This window comes from Quercus suber, unplaced genomic scaffold (assembly GCF_002906115.3).
Source record: "Quercus suber isolate HL8 unplaced genomic scaffold, Cork oak 2.0 scaffold_350, whole genome shotgun sequence".
Classification (NCBI taxonomy): domain Eukaryota; kingdom Viridiplantae; phylum Streptophyta; class Magnoliopsida; order Fagales; family Fagaceae; genus Quercus; species Quercus suber.
The window spans coordinates 165,770-191,084 of record NW_027069802.1 but is presented as its reverse complement, the minus strand read 5'-3'; the positions used below and the strand labels follow the sequence as shown (position 1 = coordinate 191,084).

The 25,315-nt window shown below is 34.0% G+C and overlaps 3 protein-coding genes across 5 annotated transcripts; all 3 read left to right on the top strand.

Moving 5' to 3' along the window:
- Positions 1-1,369: 1,369 nt before the first annotated feature.
- LOC111991849 (pentatricopeptide repeat-containing protein At5g09450, mitochondrial) lies at positions 1,370-5,404 on the top strand. Its single transcript, XM_024023662.2, has 3 exons — positions 1,370-1,486; positions 1,573-1,879; positions 3,987-5,404. Exons 1-3 carry the CDS (start codon positions 1,446-1,448, stop codon positions 4,884-4,886), a joined length of 1,248 nt encoding a protein of 415 aa, XP_023879430.2. The 5' UTR covers positions 1,370-1,445; the 3' UTR covers positions 4,887-5,404.
- Positions 5,405-10,283: 4,879 nt separating this feature from the next.
- LOC111991842 (serine/threonine-protein kinase PEPKR2) lies at positions 10,284-15,225 on the top strand. Of its 3 annotated transcripts, XM_024023652.2 has the most exons (5): positions 10,284-10,504; positions 11,199-11,241; positions 11,423-12,299; positions 13,758-14,054; positions 14,561-15,225. In XM_024023652.2, the coding sequence occupies exons 3-5, from the start codon at positions 11,444-11,446 to the stop codon at positions 14,923-14,925; spliced, it is 1,518 nt and encodes a 505-aa protein (XP_023879420.2). In that variant the 5' UTR covers positions 10,284-10,504; positions 11,199-11,241; positions 11,423-11,443; the 3' UTR covers positions 14,926-15,225. The 3 variants fall into 3 exon arrangements, with proteins under 3 accessions (XP_023879420.2, XP_065616079.1, XP_065616077.1); XM_065760007.1 differs by lacking the exon at positions 11,199-11,241; XM_065760005.1 differs by having other exon boundaries at positions 10,284-11,241.
- A 5,969-nt stretch (positions 15,226-21,194) lies between these two features.
- Positions 21,195-24,902, top strand: LOC111991828 (uncharacterized). Its single transcript, XM_024023637.2, has 2 exons — positions 21,195-22,481; positions 24,212-24,902. Exons 1-2 carry the CDS (start codon positions 21,339-21,341, stop codon positions 24,614-24,616), a joined length of 1,548 nt encoding a protein of 515 aa, XP_023879405.1. The 5' UTR covers positions 21,195-21,338; the 3' UTR covers positions 24,617-24,902.
- Positions 24,903-25,315: the final 413 nt, after the last annotated feature.

Sequence of the window (25,315 nt, the reverse complement as noted above, 5' to 3'; positions counted from 1 at the left end):
CACAGGGCAGAACGAATAGCACATCTCCATTACTGAACAAATAACATAAAAAATTTATAAAAAAAAATTTCTGCAAAAAATTAAAATAATTTTGCACCTTTTAAGTTTGAATAAAATTCATTTTGAAAAAGGGCTCCTCGGCCACGGGCCGAGGAGCATCCCCCCAGATTGTAAAAAAGTTCTAAGTATTTTTTAATAGAAGAATGGGGTTCATGTTTGGTAATCGACGGCCAGCGCTTAAACCTTTAACCCACTCTCTACAAATTTATTGTTTGGGCTTGTTGGGCTGAAAACCCATTCATACTCAGGGTCAAATCCAAATTAAGTCCCTACATGAGTGATTTTAAACACTTTTTTCCTTTTTTTTTTTTACTGTACATGCGATTTTTTTTCTTGTTATAATGTGTTTTTTTTCTAAGTTATTTTTTTCTCAGGGTTTTAGCCATTAAATTTTCCTAAGACAAACAGTGATGATGGAGGGGTATTTTTGTCTTTTAACTTTAAGTGTAGAGTCCAGTTCACTTGTGGTGCATGTGCTTGCATTTTCCATCAAACCTAATAGCAAAACAAGTGACAAGGGATTAAGTGTTACAAAATTTTCAATTTGAGGAGTTGATCATGTATTTTAATAGTTCAAGGAACAAAAGTGTAAAATGAGTATAATTTAGAATGCAAAAGTGTAATTTCTCCTTATTTTTATTCTTACAATCATCGAATGTATGACTTCTTACTCTTCCTCTCAAAAATATGTGCATGTGCTATTTTTAGTATCTATTATTTTTTGTTATTACTTTTAGTGTCTGGTCTAAAATACTATTGCAAATCAATTACAATAAGTTTAAATAAAGAAAATAATAATTTTCAAACTCCTAGGTCACATTCAAATTCTTTCATTTTCACAACTTTTTATCCTAGAATAACTTTTCATAATTACATGTATTTTTTTTAAATAAAATAAAATAAAAAACTACACATGTTTTAGACATTTACATAGATGATAAATATGAAGAAATGCATAATAATTTTTTTAGATAAAATATTATTTTACCAAAAGTTTTTTTGTTCATTCTTAAACTTAAAAAAAATGTTCATTTTTTGTCCCTAAAGTTTGTTTTACATGTTTAAACTATTGAAAATGTTTCACCTTTTGTTCTTAAAGTTTACAAAAAAAAAAAAAAAAAAAATCATTTTATTCTTATTTTTGTCTCAAAACTGTTGAAAAACATCATTACAAAATTTAGAGAAAAAAAAAATTTAAGAATGAAAAAAAAAAAAAAAATGTAAGGCTCAGATAATATTTTACCATAAATTAAAAAAATAAAAAAAAAATAAACGGGTACTGGCCTTTTAACCGATCCACAACCCGCCCAACCGGGTATCTGCCATCAATCACTCACTCACTCAGCTGCAAAAATGCAGTTGTAAAGCAAATAGCTCAGCCAGCAATGGCTTCTCGCTCTCGCTCCATTTTCCTGCCTCTCATTCGGTAAAGCATACTCTACTACTACTACTACTGTTATTTCTCTTTTTGGTATAAATACTGTATTTCTCATAAACCCTAGAATATCGCAGAAATGGCGGATTCAACATCGTCCACGAAAATTCTCAGTCACTCTCGCTCTTCAACAGAACCAGCTACCTCTCTAGGTTTCTCTGCTCGATTACTCTGAAAGGTGATTCTTTGACGAGTTCTCAAGTAAACGACGACGACGACGACGATGACCTGAGGAGTAGAATCTTTAGGCTCAGACTCGCCAAGCGGAGCGTCACCAATGTCATCCAAAGATGGCTCAGTGAAGGCAATCAGATTTCCATCTCCGATCTCCGCCACATCGCCAAGGACCTCAGGAAGTCCCATCGTTACAAACACGCTCTCGAGGTTCGCTTTTTCTCTCTCTCTCTCTCTGAAATGATTTTCTTTGGGCTGTTTGGTTTCCGAGAAAGTAATGATGGAAAATCTTAATGAATTTTATAAGTGATTGTGAAATTAAAACGAAATTAAAGGTGTGCTAGTATGATTTATTGGAATTCTGGTGATTTTTGAAAGGCTTTTGTATTTAGTGTTATATTGAGATTTCTTTTGTGGGTACTTGTTTTTGTGTATATTTTTTTTGGGTTTTTGCCATTGCTTTGTACAAATTTTTCTTCATTTGGTTTCTAGGTAGATATATATAGTTTAGTTGGATGTGTTTAAATAAAAAAATCTTAAACATTCATTGGTGCCTTAAAGTATTCCTCTTGATAATTGGTGCCTTCTAATTATCCAATTAATGGATGTGATTATCAATTAATATATAAAATCAATTTACTAAAAAAATAATATATAAAATCAATATAATTGAGATTTAATGTGGAAGTAAAGCATGGCATGATATTGATATTTAAGTTGCCTTGTTTGTTTTTATTTTTATTTTTTTATTTGTAGTGTTGGTGTTTCTATGTAATTCATCTTCTTAATTCAGAACATATGCATGAGTAAAGGTTTGAAAACATTCAAAGAGGCTTGCTTTTGAGGAAGGAAATATGAAGAGCCAATACACTATTATTATTATCAAGCCATATCTCAAACATTCTTCCACATGTATTGACATTGGTAACTTGAAAATTCATTGACAAAGATAACTAGCTATGTTGCAGAGATTTACAAAACTAAATGAAAAAATTCTAATGATAAAAACTTTGAAGAACCCAAAAAGTTTAGAAAACAAATGAGTATGCTTCAACAAATGGCAAACATACTGGTGATGAGGATGCAATGGTAGTGGCAGCTTCGATTCATAGGCCATAAACCTTTAGATTGGGCTCTTTCTCTCTCTCTCTCTCTCTCTCTCAAGTCATCAGAATGAAGGGCTTGGCAGAAAGTTCATAAAGGGGGATGGTTGCCACCATGTCAAACTAGCATGGGACATTTTGTCAATTCATAGTCTTTTTTTCGAAGAACAGTAAAAGACCCTTCCCAAATGGCTTTTAAATCTGGGCTTTTTCCAAAATGCAGATGTTCTAAAAGCTCTTTGCAAAATTTTCTAAACAACTTCCTTTTGCTTGAAAATATATTTTTGGCCTTGGAAAGCTCTTTTTGCCCCCTCAAAACACTACCAAATGAGGCCATAAAAAATAGGGTGAGATGGGTAGAGATTTATTATAGAAAAATGCAAAAGTCACAGTTTGAACTGCAGCATGGCTAAGAAGCTTATCCTGAAATGAGAGTTCAGGATTTGGGTTGAGGGTTTCCTAATCCTTTATATTCTCCTAAACAGATCACATTGTTTACAGAAGCTTCAAAACTTATTCTTTTATTTATTTCTCTTTTGGTTCCAACTTATCAAAAAAAGGAAAAAAGAAAAAAAAACAAAACTTTTGGTTCCCTCTCTCTCTCTCTCTCTTGTTGATTTATCCCAAACCAAATGGCAAAGTTTCTCTCCTCACTGAAAACCTAATGCTCCGTCTGTAATTGAAGTGATCAACAAATGTTAATAGGCATGCTATAAGGGTTTCTTATGTGACAGTTGGAGGCATGAACAAGACCAACAATCTAATTGCTTATCTTATGGGATATCTTGGGCACATTAAAGAATATATGTTGATGAAATTTGTGAAGATTCTTTTCTTTTCCCCTTAGTGTCATCGTGTTTTCCCTTGTTTGTAGTTCAGATAAACCATGAGTGAAATTATCTTGATTACTTGATAACCTAGACGTTTATGCTAGAGTTATGTGATATTTTAATATTAAAATAGATTATGATGGAGCACTTGATTATCTTGCATAATTTAATTCCTTTCTTATCCAATATATGTAACGTGATTAGTGGGCAATCAAATGATAGAATTTTCTGGGAAGAGTTCCAGAACATCTGTTAAGCAAATGTTTTAGCTTCCTTTGAGGTACCTGCTGAATACATAATTGTTGATGTAATGGTACCTATCAAAAAACAGATAATTGTTGATGTAATGGTAAATCCTGTTGTATAACTGATTTTAGCTTGCAGATATCAGAATGGATGGTTAGCCATGAAGAATATGAATTATCAGACTCTGATTATGCAGTCCGCATTGACTTGATGTCAAAAGTTTTTGGCCTTGATAGTGCAGAACGCTACTTTGAAGGCCTACCCCCTTCTGCAAAAACAAGTGAAACATACACTGCTCTCCTCCACTCTTATGCAGGGGCAAAATTGACTGAGAAGGCCGAGGAACTTTATGAAAGGATAAAGAAATCAAACCTTTCCTTCAATGCCCTTACATACAATGAGATGATGACATTATACATGTCAGTTGGGCATGTCGAGAAGGTTTCATTGGTTGTCGAAGAACTTAAACGACAGAAGGTTGCGCCAGATATCTTCACTTACAATCTATGGATAAGTTCATGTGCTGCAACTCTAAACATCGATGAAGTTAGAAGGATTATGGAGGAAATGAGCCGAGATTCAGGTTCTAATGAAGATTGGGTGAGATACATTAACCTTACCAATATATATATTACTACAGGTCATCTTGTGAATACAGAGTCCAACACTCTAGTTGAAGCTGAGAAAGGTATTACACAAAGGGAATGGATAACATATGATTTCCTTATTATTTTGTATGCTGGTTTAGGAAACATAGATAAAATTGATCAGATATGGAAATCCTTGAGAATGACCAAACAGAAAATGACCAGCAGAAACTATATTTGCATTCTTTCTTCATATCTGATTCTTGGGCATTTGAAAGAAGTAGGAGAAGTTATTGATCAGTGGAAGCAATCAACTACTACAGATTTTGATGTTTCTTCTTGTAGTAGGCTTTTGGATGCATTTGCAAATGTCGGTTTGACTGAAATAGCCCACAATTTTCATCTGCTGCTGGTTCAGAAAAACTCGGACCCAACTAGTGGATCGAAATAGGAGCTAGAGTTTGGTTTTCTCTGCAAACAATACTTAAGGGAGTAATTTATTGCGTTTGGACGTCTCTTTTGAAAAGTCGTTCGGACATCTCAGAAAGGAAATAATACTTGTAAGCTTGCTGCATCCATATGTTCAGCATTCTGGTATTGCTGCTGTTTCGCTGTGTCCATACCATTAAAATGTAAGCACGAGGGCTTCTTAAGTATCAGATTTGTGTTTTTTTTTTTAATCTTCCTAATCTTTCTTGGATCTAAGATGTTTTCTTGGCTGGCAAATGTAATCATTACTGCTAGTGTTAAAAATTGGTGCAAATCTTGTAGTTTTGCAATTTTGAAGCCAGTTTGAACTCAGGGCTGAGGATGGGGTTCAAAAATAAACTTTGATAAAGTCCTTGACATACCGAATCTAGAATGGTTAATAGTTGACAATTAGGCTTGATATGCTGCACATTCTGAAACAATTCTATGACAATTAAGAATTGCAAGCTCATTTGAGTTTTAAAATATTTATCAAATAAATGTGTAACCTTTCTAGATTCTTGTCATGATTGGAGACCTGTAAGAGAAGGTTTCATACCTCATTTACATTATAATTCTTATTATATTAAGTACAACTATTAGCCAATTTCATAGTGCACTCTGGTTTAGATGGTGAAATTTATGAAAAATGATGGTTGAGATTGTGGAAGTGGCTGCGTGTACTTTGATTCTTGATAAATGTATTCATATATTCATGATTGTGCCAGAGAAATTTGGTCTTTATTTGATCAATGACTAAAATTAAGGTGAATTATAGAGGTTCCGTTTAATGTAAAGTGCAGATGAAAATTTTCTATGCTTTTTACCTGCTTCTATCCGAAACTGATTAGCTTCTTTCCATTTAGGCTTCCTGGTGTGCATTAGTTTCGGGCGTGTGCCCCCACACTTTTTTTCTCTTTGAACCTAGAACTTGTGTTCTATTTTGTTCTTCTGGTTGTTGGCATTTTGTTACTTTGTAGTTTTCCTTCCATTGGGTACTTGGTTGCTGGGCATACTTCTTGGGGCACAAACCACAAAGTCCTTAACATTAAATCCGTTCTGCTCGTCCCATGAGGTGTATTAATGAGGCATCTTGTGTGTTGTTATGTCGTAGTTCTAGCTGTTTTTTTTTTTTTTTNCTGGATCGATCGAAATTGATTTTCGATCGATTGAATCTAATTTTTAACCAATCGAAAAATCGGTCAGTGAGTTTTTAAAAAGACTTTGCTCTCATGTGTTCATTACACTTTTCAAAATTTTTCAAAAGTTTTTTTGACGTCTCTTGCTCGGCCGATCCAATCTCACCAAAGTTTGTCATTTTCTTCCAAAATTTTCTCAAGTTTTTTGTCTTCAAGTGGCAATAAGACCTTTTTGCCCATCTTTTTTCATTTTATTCACAATTTTCATGCAATATTCATGCATTTTAGTTGAAATTTTCGAACTCAATCTTTTTGGGGTTTTTGATTTTTGGATTGTTTTCTTTCACATTTGATTCATGGGTTTTTGTCTCTAGATGCTATTAACTTGATTCTCATGCTTTAATTTGATTAAATTGTGTTTTGGGAAAATTTTGAAATTCTAGGGCTTGAAACTACATGAAATTGGGGATTTGTTCAATTAGGCTTAATTTGGTAAAATTGACTTGTGAAATTGATTAATTATGTCATTATATGATGGTTCCTATCTAGTATAATGATTAATTACTCAATTTGGTTAAATTTTTGAAATTGGATTTTTCAAAATTTGGCGGTTTTATTCTAAAACGTTATGTTAAAGTCAATTGTTGATTCATAAAGTAAAATTGAACTGTTTTCAATGCATTAGAGCATGAATCATTTGTTCATTCATGTCATGCATCATATAGATTGTTATTTGTTATATTTTATTGCTCTAACTCTCTCTAATGCAGTCTGCCCTTGGTTTTCTTTGTTTTCTTTCTTTGATTTTTGTTTCTGTCTATCATTTTCAACCCTTAGCATCATGGTTAGGAAGACTAGAGCCAATAAGAAAACCACTTCCACCTTTACCCCAGCCTTCGATAGTGAAAGGTTTAGGTTTCAAAAAAACCAAGAAACCTATAAGAAGCTGAATATATTTAGGTCTGTTTGGGTGGAGAGAAAGGTCGATTTAGATGAGTTAGATCCAGAGATTAGTAGGAAATTTGATTGTAAGAGTTGGTTATCTTTGTTGGATATTTCTTATCCTCCTCCGGTTGCCTTGATTAGAGAGTTCAACTCGAATCTCTCTGTCCATTTCGATGATTCCAACACTCATTATGTGATGAGTTGGATAAGGGGTGAAGAGTAAACCATTACTCCTTCAGTAGTGGCCTCTGCTCTTAGGGTACCTTTGGTACGATAGCCAGTCTACCTTTATGATGAGACCCCTCCCCTTAATGACATTATGTCATATCTCACTGGTACTTCCATTCAGTGGGGTACTGATCCTCATATTACCTCCCATGACTTTATTGAGATTCATTATTTGTTTTTTCAGATTTCTTGTCATTGTATCTGGCCCATCTCTCACTTGCACACCATTCCTATTAAGAGATGTGCATTTTTGTATGCCCTTGTGACTGATGCTCCTATGAATTTTCCTTCTCTTTTCATTCATTCCTTGGTTGAAGTTCATAGGAGTAGTTCTACTACACATGGTCTTTTCTTCCCTGTTTTTATACATAGGATTTTGTTACATCTAGGTTTAGAGGATTTTCCTACATCTGAGCCCATACATATTATAGCTCCCATAGGTGCCACCTTTCTTAGGCAGAGAGTAGCTCAGATGAAAGCTAGCTCTAAATGCCCTAAAGTAGAGTCTTCCACAGGTGCTGCAGCTTAGCCTCCTTCTTCAGGTGACCTTATTGTTAAGGCTTATGTCGATCCCATCGCCGTTGTTGATCCTTCACCTTCTTCAGATGATTCATCCATTCGGAGTATGTTGGATACTGTTATGATTGTTTAGGCAGCACATGAACAGCTTTTGATGGATGTTCTCACGGAGCTTCAGGCTTTGCGTGTGGATTTGGTGAGTGTTTGGCGGTCTACTCCACCACCTTCTTTTGATGATGAGTCTTGATTGCCCTTTGGCAATTCGTCACAAAAAGGGGGAGTACATATTGATGGAGATAGGGGGAGATTTTGAGTTTTTGGAGCTTTAGAATGTATCTCGGTGCTTCATGATGTATTTATTTATTTTTGGCTCATGATGTATTTATCTTGATGTATTTATTTTTATGGGTTGTATATGTTAGGGGGAGATAGTTTGATGTTTTTATTTCTATTATTCTTTCTTGTTTCACATGTGCTATATTGATTATTGATTTATATTATGAGGTTATTCATGATATATGTCTTTTATTTTCTGTTTTGTGAAATCAAGAAATTATTTTGTTTTACTTGTATTTTCCACACATGCGTTTACGTGTTTGTTGAGTGTTTCAAGAATATACAGGTTTATTCAGTCGTGCTGCTGATTACACTGACAACTGATAGATAGTAGTTAGGTTGAATTATTTTGGGCATGTTTGATGTTTAATGGGCTTTTTAAATTTTGAGCATTTTTGTTTTGGTATATGTTTTGTCACGGATTGCTAAAGGGGGAGTTTGTTAAGTTCTAAGAATTTAGGATCTAAATGTATTAGAACTTCAATGTGTAATGTTGGCAAACCATAATCAAAACATTTAGTCTAGTTTTAGGCTACTCAAAGTGTGGTTCTGTGTAAGGTTGGAATCGAGTAATTGCAAGAAATTACTATTGAATTTCTGCAAGGCTCGATCGATCGAGAATTAGACTCAATTGATCGAAGCTCATGCAAATTTTTATTTTTATTTTATTTTTATGCAGACTTTCTAACTTAGCCCAAGCTCATATGATGTGTAGGGTTTTATGTATTGCTTCAAGTATAAAAGAAAAAACTCTAGCCACATTTTAGATGTTGTTGATATGTTGTGTGTGTGAATTTCCTGTGAGATCTAGAGGTGTTTACCTTCATACATAGGGTTATTAAGATCAAGATTAATGTCAAGAACTTGGTGATCACTTTAGTTGCTGCATAAGAATTTAAAGAAGACTGAAACCTTTGAGTGGAGTCTCAAAGTCACAAGTAGGAGAACTTGTGGTTGTTGTGAATCAAGGAAAGAAGTAGTTTATGGACTCGGAGTTGTTATGTGGTCATAGTAGTAAGTTTTCTATTCGAGGTAGCAATAGAATATTAGTGGTCTAAGTCTTATTGTAAAACTTCAATTCTTTCATAGTAGATTTGTTTTACCTTGAGGATAGCTAGGTTAAATCTTCTGCAGAGTTTTTACCGGTTTAGTTTTCTTGGGTTATCATATCGTTGTATTATTTACTTTTCCGCGTTATTCACACAATATGATTTGAATGAGTTTAACCTAGATCTTATTAATGAACTTGTTAATCAACTTGACTTAATATTAGGTTAAACAACTTGTTTTAAGGGGTCTAAAAATGTACAATATCTTTGTCATTATATATGCTGATGAATATGTTAAGAAAAAATTATTCATTTTTCATACTATTTGAATTTGTTAATTTGCCTTATTTTGGTATTTTGAGACAGTTTTGTTGAGTTTGAAATATTAGGCCCAACTGTGTAAATTGTAATAATTTATTGGATGATGGATTAAATGGTTGAATGAAAATCCTTCTTTTTTAGTTGGTTTGGGTTGCACATTTCTAAACCAAAAAGAGTCGAGTTGGGTTGAAAGTAATCCAACTCAGCCCAACCCTTGCACACCCCTAAGTATGAGATTTTTCTGTTTCATAACTTTGAACATCACATCAATTTTTCTCTTCAATTCTTTTAATCGCTTGTCCTATAGTGATGACATCTTTGATTCCTCCACTCGTTTCTATCTAGTTAGCTCCTACCTTGCCCCCTTAGGTCCTATCTTGCCCCTTAGGTATGTTCAATTCTCAATCCTCCAACTTATTAAACTTTATCATAACACTTATGGAGATGACTTAGTAGTTTGACTCCCTCAAAACTCTTTTCCTTATGGGTTTGAGGATGAGAGTTTGAATATTTACATGCCTTATTTTATTTGAAAATTTTCTTTTGAAAACTCTAATATAACTTCGTAATATGAAAATTTTAATAATAAAAGATGTTATAGCTTTTCTTTTTCTAACATTTTGTGTCCCAGATATTAATAAACTCATGTTTAGCCATGAAATTACTAGTATCTTAAAATTCAATCTAGGAATTTCCTCCCAAAAAAAACCTTAAAATCAACCTCTACTTCGGTCAACAAAAAGGGCAAAAAAAAAAAAAAAAATAGGTTAGAGAGTATTGTCTTAATCTTAATAAGTGGAATGTTGATTCCCTACTTTGTGGGTAAAGACACTGTAGTGTTTTAGGAGCCCCATCACATGGGTAGTTAATGGGGACGCGCGAGACGAACCAAGTAATTATACCAACGGTTGTCGTTTTCACGTGGAACTTTGCTCTTTCTTAAACACACACAGTACTCACACAAGTATGAAGCTTTCCCTTTCCAATACAATTCTGTAGCCTCCAATCACAGTCACAGGAGCTCCATCAAAATTCCATTTTCTTCTTCTTCTTCTCTGTGGAAGGTAAATAAGCGTACCCAACTCAAGCTTTCATTTATTTCATTTTCAGGGTTTCCCAGTTTGTATCTTTCACTTTCCTTTTATAGATTCTAACCTTAGTTTTTTAGATGTCCCTTTTTTTGTTCTTGACACTGTTTACTTAGAAAAGGAAGGAAAATAAGAAAACAAGACTTGGGATTCTATATATATATATATATATATTATATAGTTGATAAACTGACCTTAAGAAGGCTAAAAGGCTATTCATATTTTAACTGACACATAGCTACTTCTGTTTCTCATTTGTGAGTGATTTTGTTTGATTTTAAACTCTGTTTTTGGATCCAAGAAAAATAGTGGAAATTTTATGTTTTTAGCTGGTTTTGTTTTTTTTGAAGATTGAGGAATTTTCCTTAACAACATCAAATATGGTTTTCTAATACACAGCTGATCAGTTCATCCTTAAAAAAAAAAAAAAAAAAAAAAAAAAAAAAAAAAAAAAAAAGTCAGCTGTGTATAGAGTTCAGATTTTCCCTTTTTAGGTCCTAATAAGTGAAATACTAGTACATGCAAAGTAGGGTTTTAATAATCTAAATCTCTAATCTTTTAGCAACTAAATGGGGCATTTTATTTAATGTTTTTCTACCTTAAGGGTTTTCATGTCTTCAAATTGCCTTTTTTAATAAAAGCAAAACGAATTTGTGAATCATCCGTTCAGATGGGGCGGAAGAAGAAGAACAAGCGGCTCCTGGTGTTCAAAGGTTCAAACTTTGTTCTTATTTGTGTTTGTGTACCATTTATATAATGTCAATTTTGAATGTATAGTGTTTTCATATGGTCTCAAAGAAGTCATCCTTGACGATTTCCCATTCCTTTGCCTCTCTTTGCTAATAGGGATTAATTTATTATGTTTTGATTGCTATACATTTCCTGGAATTGCAGAACTCGATAAGAAAGCAATCAATGATTTGGTTCAAGGTTTACAAGGGGGTTTTTGTTTATGATGCAGTAAGTGAGATATATTTTTCTGTTGATAATGGAAATCACAATATTGTATTATTTTCTACCTTGAATTGCATCATGGAGGCACATGGCAAGAAAAGGAAGGGACTGGATATTTTAGTGTTAAGTCACAATTCTCTGAAATCATTATCAACCATTTGGTCTCATTCGTCATTGGAAAATAGCTCAAGGCACAAAAAAAAGTGTAAGGAAGATGAAGTTAAAGCAGTTGGCTCCTGTAAGAGTGTATTTAAAGGAATTGTAACTGCCCCACCTTGTGGGAGCACCTGTCCGAACTCATCTGGGAGAGGTCTTAAGAGAAAAATTGGGTGTATCAATGCTGCAACTCAAATGGGTAGGAAGAAGAAGATTGAGCAAGATTATGATTTGGTTGTGACAATTGGGCAAGGGAGGTTTGGGTCAGTAATGTTGTGTCGGAGTAGAGTGAGTGGAGAAGAGTTTGCATGCAAGATATTGCGCAAGGGGGGAGAGCTTGTATATCAAGAGGTGGAGATAATGCAGCATCTCTCTGGTCATCCTGGTGTTGTAACGATAAAGGCAGTGTATGAAGATATGGAATCATTTTATCTTGTGATGGAATTCTGTTCGGGTGGACGGCTGCTTGACCATATGGCTAGGGAAGGGCAGTATTCAGAGTATCGAGCTGCTAATGTACTCAAGGAACTCATTTTGGTTATCAAGTATTGCCATGATATGGGTGTTGTCCACCGTGACATAAAGCCTGAAAACATCCTTCTTACAAGTTCAGGGCAGATGAAACTTGCAGACTTTGGCTTAGCCATGAGGGTGTCTAATGGTAAAACTGATTCTATCAACAATTCTGATTTTCAATGCAATTTGGCATCATTTAGCTTATTTTTACCATTGATTGAAGAAACGGACATACATGCTGTAGCTTTAAGAGAAATCTCATTGTTCTTGAGAATAGTTAATGTGCAGTTGTCACTTAGTGTCGTTCTTGTCATTTTATTTTTCAAGCGCTCATGTTTTACTCCCTTTAAAATTTGATCACTATATGCACCTAACATGTTTTTGTATTTAAAATTTCCATTTGCTATTTTCTGTCTGACATTGTTCTAGAAACATGGTCTTTGCTTAGTTTTGCTTCATTTGGAGTCTTGTGCCTGCCTGATAAACATAAATCATATATTTAATTTTCACAATGTTGATTTAAATGGTTCATTAAAGAATAATAATCAATTATCAAGATATAAAATGGTTGGAAGTCTTTTTAGGTTGAGTACTTGAGTCATTGAGAGTTTCCTGGTCATCAATATGTTAGCTAGTTTAATCTAGGGCTTACAAGCCTTTGTAGTTGGATGGCATCTCACCCACATCAGAAAGTTGAAATCTGGTATTCCTTTATAACGGGTAAGGGAGATTTTAGGTTTTGTTGTCCAATTTGCCATTTGATCACAAGCCTAGATTTTTTTCCATCCTAATGAAGGGGTTTGATTTGGATGTATGCGGTTCAACAGGCCAGTTTGGACTGGTGCCTAGATCATTTTGGTAAAAGTTAATATACTTTGGGTGTCTAACTGTGGATGCCATGGAATGCAGAACAGAACGGGCATGCAGAAGCCATGTACTTTGAGACATATTATTGTTGGAAAGGCTTATATAGCCTATGTGGAATGCTTGGTTAAGATGTCATGTGCATACTTCTAATATCAAACAGGATTTCTTGCCATTCATTATATGATAAATGTATTTAGAAAATATTATATTCCTTAAAGCATGTTTTTATTCTCATTTTCTTTAATATTAACACACAAGGATGAGATTTAAGAAGAAAAAAAACATTAATATTATCACATTTTTGTTAGTCTGAATTGAAACTATACATTGGTTGTGGTGATCCGCTAAGTCACTAGTTTATTTTGGTGACACAATGAATGGTTTGCTTCATAATAGTGAAACATGGTTAATAGATTTATTCTGTTTATCACGTTTTCCTGTTACTGCCTGTTTATTTATTCTGGTAAGAAGTGTCTCCAACAATTGGATGAGCACTGGTTTATAACATCTACATCTTCATAGGCTATGCACCTTGTTTCTTTTAACTTTCCAATTTTTTTTCCTTTTGTATGTTCTCTCATCATTATTATGTTCTTCTATATGATCTTGTAGTTCTTTCTGCCATTTAATTTGTTGAATACTGAATATAGCTACTTATCGTTCTGCCTATCTTTATTCATCATCTAGTTTTATTGTAAATTGCATTCAACTACTAGTAGATATGCCTAAAATGCAGGTCAGAGCCTGGCAGGTGTGGTTGGAAGTCCTGCTTATGTTGCCCCTGAAGTTTTGATTGGTCAGTATTCAGAAAAGGTTGATATCTGGAGTGCTGGTGTCCTCCTTCATGCTCTTTTGCTTGGAGTGCTTCCATTTCAGGGTGATTCTGTGGAGGCAATATTTGAGGCTATTAAAAAGGTGAAACTTGACTTTAAGAGTGGAGTATGGGAATCAGTCTCTCAACCTGCCCGGAATCTGATTGCCCATATGCTTACCAGGGATGTTTCAGCAAGGCTAACTGCTGACGAAATACTAAGTAAGCTACAAATATTCTCCGAATTAGTATTTGCTTGTAGAGGTTTTTTTTTTTTTTTTTTTTTTTTTTGGAAACTTTGAAGTAGTAAAATGTACTAAAAAAATATCAATTTTCAATTGTCGTATCAGGAAGTTAAATAATTTTACTTTCCTTCTGTATGAGGCTTTTTGAGGAAGCCACTAGCCAGTCTTACCATCCCTTGTCTTGGGGATTTCTGTTTTCTTATTCAAGCGTCTATATTAATGTTGTGAACCTATAACATTTTCTTGAGTTTGAAAGGAGGTATGCTCTCTTTTGGGATTGGGCTGAAGCAGTAAAGTGCTGGCCTGGGGTTTGATTAGGGGTTAAGGTTCATATCTTGCCAATAAAAAAGGCTAATGGAGTAAACATTTCATGATCTTTTGGCACAGTTTCTATTTATATTCTCATTATTATATTTCATCTAGAACAAATGTAATATATTTCTGGCCTTTATGTGTTTATGATAAAGTTGTGCTCTTCTCCAGGACATCCATGGATCTTGTTGTATACAGAACAAACACCACAGACTTTAACATTGAAGACAAAAACTAGAAACCGTGTAAAACTGTCTTCTCGAAAACTGACTACCATACCTGGGGTGGAGTCAGAGATGAATAAGCTAATGGCCAGTAGCTTTCTCTGTGATTACTCTAGCCTAAATTTATCATCTGATAGACTAAGTGGGAGGTCGGAAGAGCAGGACTGTGGATTGGTTGATGCTCTTGCGGTGGCAATTTCACATGTGAGGATATCTGAACCAAAGAGAAGTACGCTTTGCAGCCCCAACAGTCCAATCCAACAACAATATTCATCTAACATAAAGGTTAATAACCTCTGTACAGCGTTTTGAGTTGTCAGTGTAACCTGCTGATAAAGCCACCAACGTGACCTGTAGTGTGGTTGGCTTACATTTACTAGAGAATGACTGGGCAGAAAGAAGTCTAATAACTCGCTGACCTTGTAGATAAAACAAAGTGACGAGTCAGCATTATTCATATGCACTAGAAAGTGTGGGGAGGTATAAGATTAGCTAGTACTTCTGTGGTTTCTATATGCGATTTATTTAGTTTTTCCTTACATATCAGATATTTTGTAATTCTGGTTTGTAGATCTCTTATGTAAATAAATTGTGTTATTTTGCTTTGCCTTAGTCATGAATTTGCAGTTTGAGGCATTTATTCTTCAAGCTGAGATAATTGGTTGGTTTCATCAAGCAAGATGAGATAATTGGTTGGTTTCATGAGTTGTTGATTGGCGGTATTCCATATGGCTGAAGTGACAACATCTTCCTCTAACATAAATGTGGGTTTCATGTGCAAGACCCACATGTGAGTTCTACCTTAATGTGACAAGAAAGCTGGTGTATAATTTCATGGATGGTTGTAGGCACATGAGTGGATCTCTCTCAATTTATGTTCAGACAGGGAGGAAAGGATAAGAGGAGGAGAGCCTGGAGAGAGATGAGAAGGGAGGAATGGAGAATAGAGTCAGTGGTGGAGCTTGAGATCAATTGAGTGATATTTTATTTAAAAATGCCCACAAGATAACATTAACAAGAAAGACGGGCAAATTTACAACACAATTGGTCTTATTGGTTAAAAAATGAAAAGTCAAGGTGAATGTGTAATTTAAAGTTAAAATATGCACTATCATTTTTATTCTTACCATGATTTCTGATGGTTATTGATGAAGTCACCTCTTTCTTGGTCATTTTAAGTTGCAAAATGTCTAGTCGAGTTGGAAATGCCAATTCACCACAACATGGTCAAAATACCTTTTTCTTCAGGTAAAGGATTCCCACCTCATGGTAAAGGTACTTATATATTTTTTGTAATATGCTATTGTACTTTAAAAATGTAGGACTTGTTTAAAACAAATGAAATAGGAAATCAATCTTTATAGAAAGTATTCATATTGCATGTTGTAGTGTTGGAAATATGATTGAATTAATTACTTCTATAAATGACATATTATAATTTTAATCATTGTAATTTGTGTTGTAAGAACGAGACAAATGTAGAAGCGTTGGTGTAACAATTATCCACCATGAGACCACATATTATTTTTTAATCAACACATTATAAATTGAAAATATTTAAATGCTTATTTTTTTAATTTTGCAACATTCATATCTATACTCTTTTGTATTTGTATATCTGTTTCGCTAGCAAATGTCTTTTATATTCATATATATATATATATATATATTTTTTTTTTATGTCAGTTTGATATTCTAAGTATTTTATCTGAAATTTTATTGTTTGCTTATGTGCTAGTAATTGCAATCAAGGTTGATGAGGAGCTATTACCTGTCTCGGTCTACCCTGACTTTACTGAGCATTGTCTCGATTGCACATAGGGCCAATAAAGTTCATCATCTGCTTGTCTGTGGCTCGGAGGGATTTTTTGCACCAGGTCTGCTTCTGTGGGGGCTGAGAGCAATGTTCAGCAAATCTGTATCCGAGCTGCTGTCAAGGGGTTTATAAGAGTACTTAAAGTTGCTTCTTGGAACTCCGAAATTAGAGGACCATGTACTCGGGTAGAGGTCACTGAAGGCAGCCAATTGTCGCCCCATATTTTGATATCTTCCCCATTCCCCACTCTCCATTTAGTTCCTTGGCTGATAACTCCCTGCCCTTTCAAAATACTTTTCCAAGCATAGGATCCACCACGTCCTTCTTTAGCATCTAAAATGGAACAATTTGGAAAAAACCTAGATTTAAAAACTCTATAGAACAAAGAGTTTTTATTGTGCAATAATCTCCAAGTTTGTTTTGCTAGGAGAGCTTCATTGAAAAGCGCCAAATCCTTGAAACTCATACCACCCTCAAACTTTGGATCACACATATCCCCCCTTTTGACCCAATGAATTTTTCTATAGTCCTCCCTTTGTCCCCACCAAAACTTTCATATCAGTCCCTCAATTTCTTGACATAGGCCTAGAGGGTGCATGGAGTAGCTCATCGTGTATGTTGGAATGACTTGAACCACTGCTTTGATCAAAATTTTTCTTCCCACTTGAGATAACAATTTCTCCTTCCAACCTTGTAATTTCCTCCAAACTTGTTCTTTAATGTAATCGAAGCTTGCTTTCTTATGTCTTCCAATGAGTGATGGCAGCCCCAAATAGTTGACATAGTGCACTATTTCAGGTACTTCGAGTGCCTCCATAATTTCTGTTTTTGTTGCATTAGTGGTTGAATTGCTAAAAACCAAAGATGTTTTTCTTTGGTTTATTTACTAGACCCACGACTAACATTATTTTTTTTTTATTTACTAATAATCACTCACCACACTAGTAGTTTGTAAAAAAATTTGTATCTTTAACATTACTCTTGTTTTAGTTGATACTATAAAATATTTTAATTTATAATATCTACTCTATAATAATTGTTATTTATTGTTATACCTAATAAATGAAGTCAAATTTTTATTTTTTTATTTTTTTTTGTGTAGGTTTGTGTGTGTGTGTGTAGGTATAGATCAAACCCTAAATAACAAAAATAAGTGGTATAGCTAAATTATAAGAAATGTTGGTTTTTTTTTTTTTGGGAGAAGGAAATATTGGTTTAATTGGACAATGAAACGTTTTATAAACTATGCTGAAGTGCAATACTTAGAATAATGGAAGAACATAATCCAACCATCAATGTATGTAGAAGAGTGAATAATCATTAATCAAGAAAATAAAAATAGTTTTTATAGCAGGATTGCCCTTGGACTAGAGCAATTTTGGGTTCATCTACCTGGAATCTTACAATTAAACCTCTTTCATCTTTCTTTACAAGACTGGTTTTAAATCAATTCTACAAATGAAACTGAAGTGATTTTGGCCACAAGTTCCCCTGGAACATGTTTTTTGCTATGACGGTTTGGCAAATATGGTTTTAGCTAGAAACGATAGGATTTTTTTGCAATATATACATCCATATCTCAATCCCAATAATGTATTAGTCTCTGCATTTAGCTCTTGAATATTTCTGGCTATCTCGCCTACCCTACTAAAATTAAAAAAAAAAAAATCATTTCAAGAAAGTTGAGGGCGGGTAAAATATGATATTGACACTCAGTTTTGGGGCATATATCCCATGATTTAAAACATGCAACAAGACTGATATATATGTATGGTTTTGATTTAGAGGGGTGAAAAAAAAAAAAAAAAAAAAAACAAACAAACAAAACGATTTTTATTTGAAAACCGTGATAAGTCATGGTTACTAAAAAGGCATGATATCAAGATAGATTTGGAAACTCAACATTAGCCATTGTAACAATGTTTTACGCGGTGGTCCTGTCCATTATCAAGATCTCATCATTCTTCTGTAAATGAAGATTTGAACTAAATGGTATTATACCAAGGGAAACATCCCTCGTGCTGTCATTTTCCAAATTAATTGTGCTTTAGAAAGAGGTTTTTAATACGTAACAACCACAAAAGCATAGATTCATATACTAGTTTAACAGAGAAATTTTAAAAAATAAAAAAAAAAAAAAAAAAAACGGAATGTATATATATATATAGGTTCTTCTAGGTCGTAGTATTTATTTCAACATCCTCCATGGCCCTTTTAACAAATTTCTTGAAGTAAATATTTTCTTTTTTTGCCTTTTTTTTTTCTCTCTTTTTCCCCTTTATATTTGTAAGAGGGCAAAAGTTTGGTCCATACCAAGCCCAAGCCGAGTATGTTTAAGTTTGGGCTCTACCCAAACTTAATTAACATCGAGCTACTACGCAGACAGACGTGTCCTCGATGGGCATATCTGAACAAACCTCTCTAGTCCCGTAGATGAAAGTAGTGCTTTGAGGGAGTCTGCTAGTCAAACATAAGATTCAGCGTCTGACATAAGTTACTAGAAAATCATTTCAATAGAATGATGTGGGATCCATCCTTGACATTCGATTTGATAGGATTGAACAATGGCTTAGACCCAATAAGCCACCCAGATCCCGCAAGTAGGGGGACCCATAGGTACGTGGAAGATTCGCCCATCATGACATAGCCACTCATGGGAGGGTATATAAATGGGAGAGGGGATCAGGATGAGGGGTTGGAATCTAATTGAGGGGAGAGAAACACGAGAGAAAATAGTGAGGATAGAATGCATTCTTGGGAGTAAGGAAGTCCAGCTCAGACTCCAAAAGGGGTACCTTGGCTACCTGACAATCTCCTCAGCTAGCCAGGTTTCTAAGCAAGTGATTATCAAAACACTATTTAAATTCTGCCTACTATTAGATAAACTACTTTTGAGATCTCTTATTGTGAGCTAAACCCAATTCAAAATACAAATTAATTAGAGGTTCATGCCCAATCAGCCCAAGGTTGTCAGGAAAGCACCACCACAATATTGATTTTTATCTTTTATGCAATGCAAGTTCCTTTAAGACCAAGTAAAGCTCCATATTGGTATCTTTCATGCTTCTCGCCATAAAATCTGGAGGTTATTGACAAAGTTACATAACTTACGGTTGATTTCTTAAATTCTGTATAATCTGATCCAATGACAAATAAGGCACGTGTAAAACTTTCTTAAGAATTCCTGCATGACAAGTTTCATGTTTCTATTTTAATAATCCACTTCATGTTCATGGAGTTTATTAGGTACTTACGTAAGAACGAAGCATTTACTTTTTCTCCTTTTCTTGATTTTATTAAACTATTTTGATATATATGCTGCTCGTAGAATATGCTGTGAAGAGTGCTTTTATATATGTATATGTCTGTGTGTGTGTTTCCCTTCTTGTTTTTAACAAGCGATGGAATTTTGCATTCAAGATGTATTAAATCTTGGAGCTAGTTCTCCTAGAGAGTGGCACCAGACTAGATTATACTTTATAAGGCTATTGATAACCAATATATATCAAAATAAAGATTGTGGTTTTGCCATATTATTTAAAGAAAAATATATTAATTAAGGTATTACAAATATATTAATTGATACTCTTTTAGAAACGCCACACAAGATTTCACAATGGCTCCGTAAGTTGCTGGACTCTTAGAGGCTGTCTATTGACAATCAAGATCTATCTCCAATAAAAACACATGAGTTTTTAGGTTATGGATTACAGGCAAGTTTTAATTTGTTAAATTTAATATAAATGTAGAATTTTATGTGGCATCAAATTTTTTATTTTTTATTTTTTTGGGTCAAATGTGGCAGAATTATGGAGGATTCAAATTTACGGCAGTCATTGATCAAGAAGAGTATTGTTTTGAAAATTGATGGGCTTACTAAGCCCCACAAACTACGTACATGACTCACTTTAACGTTCAAGTAAGTTTTCTAATATTCTTTTGCGTCAAATCTACTTTATGCAGCCCTATTATAAACATTATATATATATATATATATATATTATAAACTTACAACAATAAGTTTCTTTGTTCGTAAAAGTATATAAAATCTATGTGATTTATCCGTTGACATGGAGTTTCTTTACAGTTTTATCTCATAATATTTTTTTATTATTTTATGAACGTTTAAATATTTGTTGAAATTAATAAAAGGTGAGTTACTTTTGTAATGACGCATGTCCATATTTAAAAAAATATTCTCATATAAAATAATTTGTGCTTTGTGTTACACTTAAAAAGTTTAGGAAAGTGAATGTCACACAATTAACAATTTACACATAAAATACACATGACTCTTAATCGCAAAAGAGTTTCATGTTAAAAAAAAAAAAAAAAGAATCATTCATTGTCATGTAAAATACAAAATTGGTTACAATTTTTTTTATTAGTTTTTACATAATTTATCATAATTATTACATAATAAATAGTGTCAATAAGGAGTTTATATAAAAGTCACACATTTCATATCACAAATTATTGTACTTCCTTAAAAATTCCTAAATATAGGTTGTAAAAATAGTGGTGTCTATATTTCCATTGGAAGAAGGGGAAAAAAAGTCTTCTAATTTATATATTTATGGAAGAAAAATAGTATTTGCTTGTTAAGAGCTAGTAACTCAATCGATTGACATTTTTTAATATTTTAAACTTAAACATCTAGATTTGAATTCTCCTTTCTCTTAACTATCAAATTATTTATAATAATAATAAAAATTGCTTGCACCTTAAAGATATAGCGTATACTAAAAGTGGAAATATCATCACATGGAGTCTCTTATCCTCCATATGAAGAGTGAGAGGTGTTGAAGGAAGACTCTCCGGGAACAGAGAATTCAACTCATATAACCATTAACTCACCACCACCAAGCTTCAACTACACTAATACCATTCTCCACCTATTTTCAGAGCCATGAGCAAAGCACCTCCAGAGATGGATAGAACTACAAGTCCCATCTCTATCAAAGCTCATCATCACCATCTCAAACACCACCACCATCGCACTCTCTCACCATTCTCTTTCTACTCTCCCAAAGTCTCTATCTACATCCTAGCCACCTGTGTCATTCTCTTCATTCTCTTCAATATTCAATATTCCCTCCAAACCCCACCATCTAATTCCCCATTATCAACCTCATCATGGTCTCTCATGCATCAATGGCAGAGAGTCATCAACACCACCACAACCACCCTAGCGTCTTCCTCCACCAACTGTACCAACGAGCTCATATCCTTGGCCGACAAGCTCCGCCACTCGGTAACATTTCTCCCACTGAAAGATTTACGATACACACAAACCGCTCTTCAAGGCCACACCTGGTTCATGAGCTCTATGTATGACACTCATGAGGAATATGAGGTACAATACCAACAATTTCCTTCAGAAAACTCACATGGCAGGCTTCTGTGCCTGAAAGGACGAGACAAGCATGATGGGTCTTGGAACTCCTACGCACTCGCATGGCCAGAAACTTTACCCTTTAATGCCACCCTCATGAAAGGCCTAACATTTGTGTCATACAATCATTACAACTATGACAATATCTGGCATGGTTTGTCAGCTATGGTACCCTTTGTGGCATGGCACAAGAAAAACAAATGTGAAATTCCCAATAGGTGGGTTTTATACCACTGGGGTGAGCTTAGGCTCAACATGGGGTTGTGGTTAAAGACCTTAATGGAGGCCACTTTTAATGGGCCACCATACATTGAAGGATTTGAAGGAGTACTTGGTGATGATGAGCCAGTTTGCTTTGAGAAAGCTGTGGTGATGAGGCACAATGAGGGGGGGATGTCAAGGGAGAGAAGGATGGAGGTGTATGATTTGATGAGGTGCAAGGCTAGAATGTACTGTAATGTGAGCCTGGAAGGTAGGGTTGCTGAGGTCAATGATAAAGGAGTGCCTGTGATTGGGATCACCATGTTCATGAGGACTGGTCCTAGATCCTTCAGGAATCAGACTGAAGTGATTGGGATCTTTGAGAGAGAGTGTGCTAAGGTGGACAGTTGCCGAGTTATGGTGGCTTACTCCAACAATCTCAGCTTCTGTGAGCAGGTTAGTGTATAGTTTAAATCTTTTTTTGGGTAAAGCTTAGGCACGCAAAACTCAGGTACAATTGCAGTATATTAATTGAAGCATACAAACAGTAAATTCAAACTCATGATTGTGATGAAGCACAAACAGTATTATCTATCTCTATAACAATTAAATTCAATACAGCTAATTACGTATTTACATTTAATTGAAAAAATCTAATGCATTCCACTTAAGAAATAGTCCCTAAATTTTACTCTCTTTTTTTTCATTAAAAAAAATCATCTAAAAGTTTATAGTTTTTTTTTTTTAAACATATATGTAAGAATTCAATGCTATTGTTTTGTCAGATATGCAGATACACGTACATATATATGAAGACTTTAAAATAAGTTAGCAAGTGGAATTGATATGAAGAAAATAAGTTTAGCTAGTGGAATTAGTGTCACTGCCACCATAACAAGCATGAACCCCACTCAAATTAAAGTAACCACAAACAAACGGAAAACAGACTTTAATTAATCAGAGCACTCAATATTATATACTCTGAAGATCTCTGCCCATGAATTGAAAGCACCCAAATTGGCTATGAACTGCTTAATTTAAGTGTTTTTTGTTACTTGAAATCCCAAATTGTTAGATGCATGTCCGGGATGCACTAAGATAGATAAAGGCAATCAGGATTTAATTATTTTTAGTTTTATTTTTAGTTTTTTTCCTCAGAAAGCTAAAGTATCAAGTATGATAGTCTCTGCAAATTCTGGGAAAGAGGGAGAAATTTATAAAAATTTATATAGGATAAGAGAATTATTCAATTATTATTAATTAAAACCCATGGCCACACGGGGATGGAAGTCATTTGCTTTGTACAATGGAGCATATATAATTTATATATATAACTTTAAATTTTCTTGTGCTGTCATGGTTCCAGCAAAGCGTTGCACTATATCCAAAAAAGACTTATAATAATTGAAGGTTTTTCATAATCATTTATGTAACTTAACTCAATTAACCTGGTTAGTATATGAATAATATAGAACTTAGCAAACATCCACGCAATGTCTTCACAATTCAAATCCACATACAAATCCATAGTATTAAGATTATTAAATCCACGGAATTTAGAGCTTTAAAATAGATACTTGTGATGAACGTAATATAAGAAATTATAACATAATAATCCCTTTTCCCAAGGAATTATTATGTTGAGTCCATTCCATGGGGATTTTCAAATCATTCCTTCCATCCAACCACCTTACTCTCGTGTATTAAGCCAATCACAGTGCACAACTGTATTAAGGGCAGTATTCTTTCAGGAAAAATTAATGCTAAAGCCACAAATTAGTTTACAAAATCTTTTCACTAACTGTTGATATTGTGATGTTAGTGATGAATTTAAATTAAAATTAATAAAAATTTATAACATCAATAATTTGTAAAATAATTTGTTACATCAAACTATTTTTTAGTATTACTAAATCAACTTACCTTCTAATTGTGATTATTTTTGTGTCTTTTGGGATTTAGTACAAATGTAGTTGGTACTACTAGTGCTACAGACACAGAAAATACCCTCAATTTTTCCCATCCTCTCACAAGAATTCACATGATTTGAAAATCTGGTGCATTTTTTTTGGTGGCCGTGGCAATTTCCTAACTCCTGACAACAACCCTTTCTTCCTATATTAATGGCTCTATATATGTAGACTATTAGTCGCTCTAATGTATTACAATCCATTTTATTGATCCAGGTGAAGCTGATGAGCATGACAGACATTCTAGTATCCCCTCACGGTGCCCAGTTAACCAACATGTTCCTAATGGACAGAAACAGCAGTGTGATGGAGTTTTTCCCTAAAGGCTGGCTAAAACTTGCAGGCGTAGGCCAATATGTGTATCATTGGATAGCTAGCTGGTCTGGGATGAGACATCAAGGTGCATGGCGAGATCCCAATGGGGAGAAATGCCCCTACCCGGAAGACGATCGTCGCTGCATGTCCATCTTCAAGAGTGGCAAAATTGGACACAATGAGACGTACTTTGGTGAGTGGGCTAGAAATGTTTTGGCTGAAGTGAAGACTAGGAAGATGGAAGAAGCCTCAAAGAAGACCGGTTCTACTGGGTGTGCTTGTAGCCACGGCCGGCCCAAGGCCTAGGCAAGTTAGGCTTAGGCCAAAGGCCCCACCCCCAAAAAAGAAAAAAGCCCCACATCCCATGGTTAAAGAGCCAATTTTTTTTTTTAATTATATATATTTTTTAAAGGTTGTGCATTTTTTATTAGTAATGTTAAGCATACTATAAATTTTACTATTAGCTTACAAATTGCCATATTACTAATCACAAAAAAATTATTTAAACATTCATTAGTTAAATTGATGAATTTCATCAATGAGAGTCAATGTCACATCATATTATGAACATTTTATAGTATTTTTAGCACATTCTTCCTTTTAATTTCTATTAAGACTCTCAATGTACAAGATCAATAGAACCCTAATCCCATTGGAACCCTAAAATGTTTATAAAAAAAAAAGTTGCAAATGTGTTAAATCATCAATTATAGATTAATCTCCCCTAACATTTTGAGACTTTAATTTTTGTAAACTCATATCCTACAAATCCACACACCAAATAATATCTATCTCTCTCTCTTAAATACAAAATATAAAATTAAAAATTAAATTACAACTTTACTTAACTATGCATCATTGTATATCCAAAATAAAGTATCTTTTTTAATTGTAATATATTTTTATTTCTTTTTATTAATATTTATCGTTGGCATTATTCATCAAATTATATATTTAATATATCAAATTAACCTTGATTTGATTAGTATTAAACAATTTTGTTTT

Excerpts from the sequence above, each read along its gene's own strand:
- LOC111991849 (XM_024023662.2), top strand. The coding sequence starts at position 1,446 with ATGGCTTCTCGCTCTCGCTCCATTTTCCTGCCTCTCATTCG. Across the intron at positions 1,487-1,572 it reads ATTTTCCTGCCTCTCATTCG|AAATGGCGGATTCAACATCG; the intron begins GTAAAGCATACT and ends AGAATATCGCAG. Across the intron at positions 1,880-3,986 it reads GTTACAAACACGCTCTCGAG|ATATCAGAATGGATGGTTAG; the intron begins GTTCGCTTTTTC and ends TTTAGCTTGCAG.
- LOC111991842 (XM_065760007.1), top strand. The coding sequence starts at position 11,444 with ATGATTTGGTTCAAGGTTTACAAGGGGGTTTTTGTTTATGATGCAGTA. Across the intron at positions 12,300-13,757 it reads AGCCATGAGGGTGTCTAATG|GTCAGAGCCTGGCAGGTGTG; the intron begins GTAAAACTGATT and ends CCTAAAATGCAG. Across the intron at positions 14,055-14,560 it reads AACTGCTGACGAAATACTAA|GACATCCATGGATCTTGTTG; the intron begins GTAAGCTACAAA and ends GCTCTTCTCCAG.
- LOC111991828 (XM_024023637.2), top strand. The coding sequence starts at position 21,339 with ATGAGCAAAGCACCTCCAGAGATGGATAGAACTACAAGTCCCATCTCT. Across the intron at positions 22,482-24,211 it reads ATCTCAGCTTCTGTGAGCAG|GTGAAGCTGATGAGCATGAC; the intron begins GTTAGTGTATAG and ends TTATTGATCCAG.